The sequence below is a fragment of the Daucus carota genome, chromosome 9 (genome assembly GCF_001625215.2).
Source record: "Daucus carota subsp. sativus chromosome 9, DH1 v3.0, whole genome shotgun sequence".
In the NCBI taxonomy this organism is placed as follows: domain Eukaryota; kingdom Viridiplantae; phylum Streptophyta; class Magnoliopsida; order Apiales; family Apiaceae; genus Daucus; species Daucus carota.
This window is the reverse complement of record NC_030389.2, coordinates 45,529,715-45,540,934: the sequence shown is the minus strand read 5'-3', so window position 1 is coordinate 45,540,934 and position 11,220 is coordinate 45,529,715. Positions and strand designations below refer to the sequence as shown.

The following is an 11,220-nucleotide window of genomic DNA, read 5'->3' as shown; positions in this document are numbered from 1 at the left end:
AGCCGCATGAATGTCGAGGAGACGAGGATACGTAGACAAGAAGTTCCAACTTTTATTCAACTCGAGCACAAAAGTTAAAATTATATTTATTTTCAAAACTACTGCACAGACCTTATTATACAGTACCCAAAAGATGACAAGAATCTGATTTTAGCGGACTCCTGATGATTAGGGGTGAACATAAACCCGTTCAACCCGCTAACCCAACCCAAACCGACCCTTTTTTAGGCCGATTAACCCGACCCGTTCAAAACCGAAAAATAAATGGGTTAATTTTTAAAAAACCCGATTAAGTTGGGTTGGGTCAGGGTTTTACAGATTTTAACCCTGAACTAACCCAACCCAACCCGATTATATATATGTATATGTATATATATATATACACATATATATAATATTTACATACCTATTTTACATTTTTTAGTTTATCTCAATCAATCTTTAACCTAATTTGATTTATCTAGGGTGTGTCTATACATTTACAACAGCAATATGAATAATTTTAAGTATCTCGATAACTATAAAATGTAAATGATTACTTTTGGAATTTGAACATGATTAATGATTCGTTAATGAACTGATATACACATTATAAATAAGAGTTCATAACTGAGTGTGTATACAACAATTTCCTATTATTTCACATTGTTTAAATGTTTCACCAACGTAACAGGCTTCCCTCTTCGATCAAAAACTTACGCATCGACTGATATTGGTGAATGATTCATAGAAACCGAGTAACTATAAATATGTATGCCGACTGTTACTAGCTACCGGTGTGGCGGTGTGCGAGTGAGTTTTTTTTTTTTTCCTATCACGATGAATGACTAAATTTTTATTTATTATAATTTTCGCAAGTTTAACCCAAACCAATCCGACCCAACCCGAATTAATTGGGTTGGGTAGGGTTGGGTTAGATAAAAAAATTTCAGTTAACGGGTTAAGTTTTTATTAACCCGAACTAATTGGGTTGGGTCGTTTTTTTCCAAAAACCCGCCCAACCCAACCCATGTTCACCCCTGCTGATGATGACAGACAGATGTTACCTCTTTTTCTAGTTTTTTGACATCTCAGATTAACAAAAGTAACCGATTAGAAATACCTTGACAGAACCTAAACAAGGTGGAATGGAAAAAGGACAGCCACTAGCATCAACATACATAACATATTCAGACACAACTCACAAGTTATTGTTTCTCAGATTTTGTACAATGTCCTTGACATCATCGTACCCACAGCTCTCCAAGTCAAGGACTGGTTTATGTTCTGTCAATTGTGTTAAGATATGTACATTCGCGATCTTGGCAGGAGGTTCTCGAGTAGTATAAGAACCAAGAGTTCTGTTCAAGAACTTGCTATTTGAATAGCATGGAACCTATAGGTTCAAGGAAAAATGTTCCTAGAGCCAGGAGTTTTCGACAAGAAGACTATGGCACTCGAAGGACTTTCTTAAGAAGCTATTCACTTCACTGGGGAGGGGACGCTAATATAAGCGAAGAATTGGAAAAGCCTATGCCTAATGTGACGACCAAAGTATCAGATGAAGCAGAGAAACCCCTGAAGAAGATAATTGTATCGATCTTTAACTGGGGAGGAAAGACGATTTTAATCTGCAGGAGGTACAAGAACAAGGTCACTGTTCGTGTGATATCTTGTCTTCCGGTTGGATTTAGACCTCCTGCTATGATTTCAGCCAGATAAATACTCATGTTAAGAGCCCAGTACAATCAGTTATACTCTATTTAAGAGGGTGTGTAACTTTCTTTCTTACCTGACTTGTAAGTCAGGAAAATTGCAAAAAGTACCCTCTAATTATTAATCTAACCATACAAGTCACCATCAGAAAAGCCAATCACCCCTTTTGGTAATGTCGCAAGTACATTTACACATGAATTATCATGCTCCGTACACACACAGCTGCAATATCAGATGGAACAACAAATACCATGAAAAAGTTGCTGCTCCGATGCACAGAGTTTATAAAGCGGTAATCTGTTCATCTATATTCATAAACTACTTAAGAGTCAAGATCGATTCTGTACAATTATAAGACAAGTTTCATGAACTCCAGATGACTATAGGCAAAAGGTTAAATCTTCTACTGGCAGGGAAAATACTGGGCCTAAAGTTTGAATTCTATACCTATTAGTCTATAACTCTTACATATGCAACATGTTTTTCAGGATTTACGGAACAGTTAGCAAGTTACACATGAATCTTGTGTTGCTGTTATGTGGTAAATTATTGAGTTTTTGTCAAGTTTACTGTATTCACTTTGGGTAATGAACTAATGATTGATCTAAAATAAGTTCCTTGCTATTGGTATGTTTCATATGAGGGTAATAGTCTTACTGTCTGCATATGAGACTCGAGAGTGACAGACATGGATGATTAGTGAAGGACACCGCTAAAGTACAGACTTTCAGTTCAGAGATTTAAGTTTTCTGATTACAAACCCATAATTCTCTGAGTCTTAAGATCTGTAGCTATATGATTGGCAAAAGTTTCTTATGATAGTAGAAACTAAATACTACACCTGAAAAGCAAAATAACTAAGAAACTAACATGTAAACATTTTTTTGGTAAAGAAAAAACATATATAAGTTACAAATGTAGCCAAGTTGCTAATTACTTTGGCGAAACTAAAGAATGAATTTATAAGCAGGTACTTATGAAAACTTTTCATTAACCCACAAACTGCAGTACCTTGTTGAAGGGACGGCAGATTCGAGATATCTGGGATGATGAAAAATGACAATTGACTGACATGAAAACACAAAATCCTCTATATTTAGCGGAGACCAATGGAAGCTCCTAAATGATAATGTTGAATAATGAACCAGCTATATCTTATGATCCAATTCTCTCCAGGTTTTCAGAGACCGTCTTCATCCTTGGTCGACTTTCAGGCTCTACCTCGGTGCATGCAAGAGCTATATGAAACACTGCCAGCACTTCCTTTTTGGCACGAACTTCCTGAAGCAACAATGGATCTACCATATCCGATAATGGGGTTTCTTCTTCAAAACCCTTTCTAACCCATCTCACTAGATCTATAAACTCAGTAGAAGTTGATGCGGCTGGGGATATATCGGGAGATTTTCCCGTTAGCAATTCAAGCAAGACAACTCCAAATGAATACACATCCCACTTTTGCGTAGGTCTGCTACCAGTGATCCGAGCCTCTGGTGCTCGGTAGTTATTGGCTCTCTCTGGTTGGACAGAGTTCAAGTAAGGAAGGGCTCCGCCTATAAATCCCCCAGAGGAAGAGGGATTGCTGCCTGTGATGTTAATTAGTCTATTGAGGCCAAAATCGGAAATGAACGGCTGCAATTCATTGTCAAGGAGGATGTTGGAAGGTTTGATATCTCCATGTACGAATTTTCTTGGGCTACATTCATGTAGGTAGGCCAACCCCCTGGCGGTTCCTTTTGCTATTCCTAATCTGACTGACCAAGAAAGGCTCGATGGTTGATGACCAGTGCGTCCTGTTAATAAATTAGTCAGTGTTAAGTTCTGTTGTAAAAAGTATTGACACTGAACTGAATAGAGTATGTCCTCCACATTCATGATAGATCACTCAACATTTACATTAATGTAGTCAAATATTGCGGTGTCATCATCTCCTATCAGATAATCAGGTCAAACAGTAGATAACAATAAAATTCATTGGCAACAATTAGACCAATCTTGTTTTTGTAATGGCTATAGTTAGTGGTACTAAATAGCAACAACAGGGAGTGAAAAGAAAACGTAATGCTGGCAAGTTATAAGTGAGTGTTCAGAATCTCAGTAGAAAAATAGAATATCAACTTACCACGAAGAGCAGATATGAGATTGCCATTGGAGATGAAATCACTGATAAGAAGCTTCTCATCAGGAGCCCAATAGTAAGCTCTCAACTTAACAACATTAGGGTGCTTAACCCTCCCTATCGCCTGAATCTCCGAAACAAATTCCTTATACCTCTGTTCACCGCCTTCTCCAAGTCTCCTCACTGCCACAGGCACCCCATTACCAAGCACTACCTTATACACAATTCCCAGCCCACTCTTCCCCAAAACATAGGCAGATGCTCTCAACAATTCATCCAACTCAAAATTAAACCCTTTATCAATCGCCACAAGGTCCCCTTCACCACCACCAGCACCACTTCCACTACCGACCCCACCTTTCTCCGAATGTACATCCGAATCATTACCCGAATTTCCACCAATACAAGGGAACACACACAAATGACCTTTCTCACTAGAACCAAACTTCCGCTTTCCAGTGCAGCTACAACCATTCGATTCCTTCTTTTTCCAGTACACATAAACAACCACCAATCCAATAAACGCAACCCCAGCAGCATCTGCAACAGAAATCAAAACGATCAGACCAGGCTTAAGTCCCTTCCCCGAATCCTTCTTATCACTCGCGGGAGACACATTCTGAACCCCGGAAGAAGAATCACTTCCATTGTCTCCCCTACAAGATTTCTGCAAAGGAAATCCACACAAAAGAGGATTATTCAAGAACGCCGTCGGACCCTGATTAGCAAAAGACCCTGTCTGAGGAATCTCACCACTCAGCTTATTACTCCTAAGGTCAAAACTCACAGTCAACGGCAAATCACCCATGGACTTAGGCAACTTACCCGAAAATTCATTAAAAGACATATTCAATGTCCCTGATAAAGACTTCAACTCCCCTATATCTTCAGGAATCGATCCATTCAACAAATTCGAAGACAAATCAAGCTGAACTAAATTAGCTAGCTCCGGAAACACCCCCACCGGGATCTCCCCATATAACTTATTCTCGGCGAGAATCAACCTCTGCAGCTGCCTACAATTCCGAAAATCTCGCGGAATCGAGCTCGAAAGCGAATTATTCGAAAGATCAAGGTTCTGCAACCTCGGCAGATTACACAACGCAGGCGGCAAAGAGCCGGATAAATTGTTACTATACAAAAATATACTGTGCAGTGAAGAAGCATTAAAGAGCTGAGCCGGAATGGAGCCGTGAAAACTGTTACCGTGAAGATTGAGACGCCGGAGATAAGTAAGAGCGCCGAGTTCCGACGGAATGTAGCCGCGGAGATTCTTGCCGGAGATGGCTATAGCGACGACGCGCGGGCCGGAGCTGTTGGTGATGTTGGAGCACGAAATGCCGGACCAGTGACATGGGTCGGCGTCGTTCTCGTTCCAGTCGGAAAATACACTGTCGCCGGACTCCACCGCGGATTTTAGAGAGAGGAGAGAGAGTCCGTCGGAGGAGAGCGAGAGTGTTGACACAAAACAAACGTTAATGTAGATAATCAAGAGAGATAAAGATAGTAAAACAGAGTTGTTAAGGTTGATCATTGTATGTACATAGGGGGGGTGTGTAGAGATGTGGACAGTGGTGGTGGTGGTGTGGCGGAGAAGTGGCGGAGAAGCGGCGGAGAAAGGTGGTGGTGGGTGAGGAGGCAGAGGGAGAGGAGTTAATGAAGGTGGGATTTATGAGATGAGACAAGAGGAGTTTGTAATTTTCATATATTTGATGAGATGGGGTCCACGTACCTGCATGAAAGAGATCATAGAAGTAGAAGGAAAGCAATAGGTGGCTTTTTATCATTATTATATTTAATCATCTCACATTATTTTTGTTTTTTTAAGATAATCAAATTGTGTTGCAAAGAATAATGGGCAGCATTTTTTTAAGATTTTGTATTCTTCTACCAATAATCAGATTCATTTATGTTAAAAATAATATATATTATTTTAAATATCAGTTTGAGCCAGAATCGAGAAAAAAACGCTAGATAAATAGCAAGAATTGTGTGGGGATGATTAGATGATCTTTGGTGTGACGGTTTCACGTGTCAGCCCCTTTCCAGTAGGGTACATTCTCACTGGCATGTTTATAGGCATTTTCCATTAAATATAGCAAAAACTGCTGCATCATTATAGGATTGTACCTAAAGTGCACTTACAAATATAACAAAAGTTAGTAAATATTAAGAACAGAACTGAACTTAATACAATACTAACTTATATTAGTAGTTTATCTAATATTTAACTATGAAGTTGGATTATATTTAAAATTTTCAATATTCATAAGATATAATATTTATATAAATTTTATTATTTATATAAAAAATTAGTAAAAAAGCATGTCAAATGGACAAAAGGCATGCCTTGAGCATGCCCAATCTCGCATGCCCGTGCCGCTGTGACATGAACCCTACTCTTGAGTTGTTGTACATTGTGTTCGAGAAATCAAGTGGTACGTTTTGCAAGGGAAACGAGTGCACTGTATGGTCCAACGTCATATATATGGAAAATAAATAAAAAGAAACCGGAAATAATAATGTTATTGGTATATATGAGGTCACAAATAGATCCTGACTATTTTCACCATATTTGGAGAAACAAGCCAAACCCACGAGAAAGTGGAAAGCGATTCTTGACGCACAGTGATACAATAATGTGGTATCATTGGCTTGCAAATTTGGATTGCAAGACAAGGCTCTTTGTCTTTGTTTGCTAGGAAACCGAATCACATCATTTTTTGGAAGTTTGCTTCTATTTTCGCTTCTGCTAAAGTGCTCTTGTTTCCCCTAAGAGCAAGTCCAACACTATGCTAAGAGATTCCTCAAAAATATTATAAAATAATATGTCTTAGTCATTTAGCACAAGATTTAGCACTATGCTAAGAGGTTCCTCAAAAATATTATAAAATAATATGTCTTAGTCATTTAGCACAAGATTTAGCACATGAGCTCCAATAGTACTCCCTATATCCATTCCCTATTATTATAATAATATTAAATTTAAACAACTTTGGTGTGGAGGAGAGAGGGAAATGATGTGGAGGAGAGAGAGAAATGAATATTTTAATGATAAAAATAGTTTAGAAGTGGCTAGCATATTCTAAAAATAGGGAAGGGAAGGCTTGTGCTAGTGATTTAGCACATCACTAGCATAGTGTTGGAGTGCAATTTTATCCCATATTCCCTATTTTTGGATTTAAGACTTGATTTAGCACACCTATTGGACTTGCTCTAATAATTTAATTTCTCAAAATAATCACTAGAATCAGTGTTCTAAAAATCCCCGATTTAGCCGATTAATTCCCGATTAATCCCCTGCAAGGTCGGCCACCGATTCGATTTTTGAAATCCGATTAATCCTTATATATATTCCTTAATAAAAGTATATATGATAAATTATTAAAAATTAAAATACTATATTACTTTAAATAGGAATAATTATAGAATTTATGAATATAGTAAATATATTAGTTACTAAATAGCTAATATAATAATAACTAAATATTAAGTAATATTTTACTATTAAAATAAATCCGATTTTCACTCCGATTAATCTTTCCGACTAATCCCCGATTTCCGATTAATCCCTGAATCGGCAGCTCAACCGATTAAGACCTATTCCCGATTTGTGTAACACTGTGTAGAGTACATTAAAGCCCAAAACTGAATACTCACTGTCACTGCATGCCGCATGATGAGAAATTCTAGAAAATCAATTATAGCACACGCACATTAAAGAATGGCCACTCGATTGCCATTGATGCTGAAATCCAAGGAATCCAACAAAGAACGTTTAAAGGAGTGATGATCTTTGTTTAATGGACTGCACTTCCAATTAAAATTTATATAATCAAATGCTAAGTCCTAATAACCCCTATGATAAACTTATTTTCCACTTAGCTTCAAGTAATTGTGTAGTGCGGTGCGGTGGTACTATTGACTCCAACCAGGGACGAAGCTACATAGGAGCCAGAAGGGGCCATGGCCCCCCCTAGGGTTTCCCTAATATTATAATTTGTATTATATAACTTTGAAAAAAATTGTATTTTATCTCTATATTTATATAAATATAAAAATTTGGCCCCCCCAGAAAAATATTTGTTCGGTCTTAAGAGATAATTAACATTGTAAGATGAAGTGTTAATTTTTAGATTTCTCTAATTTATGTATTAGATCAAATTTATAAATAAAAATAAACAAAAATATGTGTGTGTGTGTGTGTGTATATATATATATATATAATTATACTATTTAAGAAAAAGATCGTGAAATGTGATATGTGATAAAGGTAAACGTCAATATAATTCTTTTACAAAAATAAGAATTTTTGGTGGAGGTCTTTCTTATCCGAGAAACTTATACCTCACTTTCTTCATTTTCGTAGAATAGTACTCGCGCATTATCAGTTTTTACTTGTTTAAACTATAGTTTCTCATCTTCTAAATAAGTATAATATTTTTTTTGTAAGGTTAATAAGCATAATATTTAGTTTTTGTGATATTGTAAAAATTTTACTTTTGTTTAAAATACAATATCATTTTTTTTGAAATATAATTTCATTTAATGTGTCTTACTTGCTAATTAAAGATTATCGTATAATTTAGAATTATTATGATGAGTTTCCTGATATTTTATACTCTTATATATCTAAAGAGAAATAGCTAAATATTTTAATTGACACAACTATATACTTGATTTCCTGGTTTAAAAGAACGCAAGGTTCTACTATAATTTTTTTACTAGTATTTTTGTATTTATTTTATATTAAATATTTTACGGTGTTGACGAAAAATTTCACTGTGTTAAAGAAAACTTTTTGGCCCCCCTTATAAATGTTTGCTGGCTTCGTCCCTGACTCCAACAAGGTGGTGCCGTAAATGAAAACATGATCAATTTTTTCTTGTCTTGGCACTAAAGAAAGACCAACATAAATTACTCATGCATCGCCACTCAAGAGTAAAGCACTGACGATATAGCATGGGGCGAGATCGATGGGGATGTAACCCATTTTCCCACAATAACTAACCCACCCAACCATAAATAATCTTCAACACCTACCACCACACCCAGCATTTACATCTACATCTACATTTTGTGCCGTCCGTCTGTGTATAGTATATCAAGGGATCCGGATCTCTTCCATTGTTGTAAAAACTTTTTCATTTCTTTTTCTTATTTAAAAAATATAATATCTAATTTTATATATGCATATACCGGATCTCGTTTATCCGCGTTCTAAATGCTCATTCCAAAATTTCTATATTTTAATTCTTAAAAACGAAATATATTATTACCAACAATCATCCATCAATAGAAGTTCGGCATGATGATTATCAAGAGCCGTGGAATTATAAATAGTAGTATTATTATTATAGATGACACAATTGTATTAATTACCTAACATGCAAGTTGGTTGTGATATAGGACTATAGGAGCAGCATGCATACTTGAGATCTACCCTGATTATAGTATGAGACCATTTAGACTACATGCACCAAGGTGGGGGGTAGGAATTAATTATTCATAACAGATATCCTCTTTGTTTATTAAATAATATAAATATACGTATTTTAAGCTTGCTTGAAGTACATCTTAAGGGAGGGATGTTAATAGTTATGGTTGCTGGGGTGTGTGTTTTTTTAATCGAACGTCCCCAACCCAAAAATCTTCGCTTGGAAGACAGGTTTGCGGCTACACTTATGATAGTTATGAACTCCACCTCACAATATATTGCTCTTTGTGTTTTTATACCCAACCAATGACAAATCAAATCATATCTTTATTCTTCTTCGCCAAGCCATGATTTCTCAGTTTATATTTATGCAGACCAAATATCTGCTGATCGATCCATAAATCTACCAAGAGGCAAAAATAAATAGAAAAAAATGTGCTGGCTATGGGGTTCGAACCCATGCGCACTTATGTGCAGAAGATCTTAAGTCTTCCCCCTTAACCTCTCGGGCAAACCAGCTGACATGTTTAGAAACTCCATTTCTACCTCTAACTAGCCAGATCCCGAAGTTATTTAAGGCATGCATATTATATAATTATCTACCCTTTTTTTTCCTGATAATTCTTAGTTATTTAAGGCATGCATAATTAGAGTTAAGTTCTATGGAGTGCACAAAAACATTGGAGTATTGGAGTACAAGTCTTAATTTTTTAGTTTAATCATAAATAATATATTTGATTATGCAAATTTATATACAATCTATCATTTATAAGTTGTCTTGCACATAATTGTCTATCAATCATTAATATCTTTCAACTTTAACAAGTATTAACATTATTATTCTGCTTATTAGTTATACTGCAGAACATAGAGTACTGTAATTTATAAAAGTCATTATTCTACCTTTTGATGACAATGTTTATGTTGTAGAACATAATGTGCAGGTTATTAAATGTTTACGAATATTATTGAACAAAAAAAATTGAAATTTAGATGGATAGATTACATTTTATCCAACTTTGTACTCCAATACTCCAATATTTTGTGTACTCCATATAACTTTACTCTGCATAATTATATATCTACCCTTTTTCCCCTGATAATTCTTACTCAGCTGCCTGTAAATTTAAAGTAACATAATCATATTATCATTGGGATGTACAGTATTATAGAATATTTGTCAAAACATGAGCGCCACCTGCCGAGCTTTCACCTCAACTAAATAGCATCATTGTAGCCCAATTCTTCGAATATTACTCTAATGAAACAGAACTAGCCCAGTACTGCATGCAGCATGGCCCGAGTGGTAATAGGGTGGCCCAGTCACTTAGGTCAGAGTTAGCAGATACAGCCCACTCCTAGCTACTTATTCACACAGAAAGATCTTATTTTTCAAAACTAAGAATTTTTTTTTGACAAATATGGCTTATAGCCTTACAAATGAGTATCTGTTCTACGAAACTCTCGGAGTGAGCCAGGGTCGAACCCAGCACCTGGGACGACAGAGGATAAGCTCTTTAAAGAAGTTTCAAATGTACAATATATAAATGGACTGCCTGTAACTACTAGTCTACTATTGTAATATGAATAATAAATATATGAGTTAAGTTTTATGTCCATATATATTCTTCAAATAAAATATAGCTTAAAATAATATAAAAAATATTATTTTTCGAATGATGTTCTACAAACGTCATTATTTTATTGATAATCTTGCGGATCCCATACATTTTAGTATTTACAAATAGAACATATAAATATATTATTTTATAAAACAAGTTTAGTGCTTAGTTAAGCAGAACATGGATGTTGATGTATCATAATTCATAACATATATTGTATTTCTATTTTCATATATCAATATATGATATAGCAACCACCATCATCGTTAATGTATATTATTCATACTAGCTTATAGCCCGTGCAAGGCACGAGAGCTTTTTAATTATTTATAAACTTTTTAAATATA

At 35.6% G+C, this 11,220-nt stretch overlaps 1 protein-coding gene and 1 non-coding gene across 2 annotated transcripts; both read right to left on the bottom strand.

Annotated features, from left to right (window-relative positions):
- Positions 1-2,531: 2,531 nt before the first annotated feature.
- On the bottom strand, positions 2,532-5,492 carry LOC108200400 (receptor protein kinase-like protein ZAR1). The gene is made up of 2 exons (XM_017368529.2): positions 3,818-5,492; positions 2,532-3,488 (listed from the first exon to the last, which is right to left on the bottom strand). Exons 1-2 carry the CDS (start codon positions 5,346-5,348, stop codon positions 2,851-2,853), a joined length of 2,169 nt encoding a protein of 722 aa, XP_017224018.1. The 5' UTR covers positions 5,349-5,492; the 3' UTR covers positions 2,532-2,850.
- A 4,195-nt stretch (positions 5,493-9,687) lies between these two features.
- Positions 9,688-9,770, bottom strand: TRNAL-UAA (transfer RNA leucine (anticodon UAA)). The gene has a single exon. It is a non-coding gene; the product is annotated as a tRNA-Leu (tRNA).
- Positions 9,771-11,220: the final 1,450 nt, after the last annotated feature.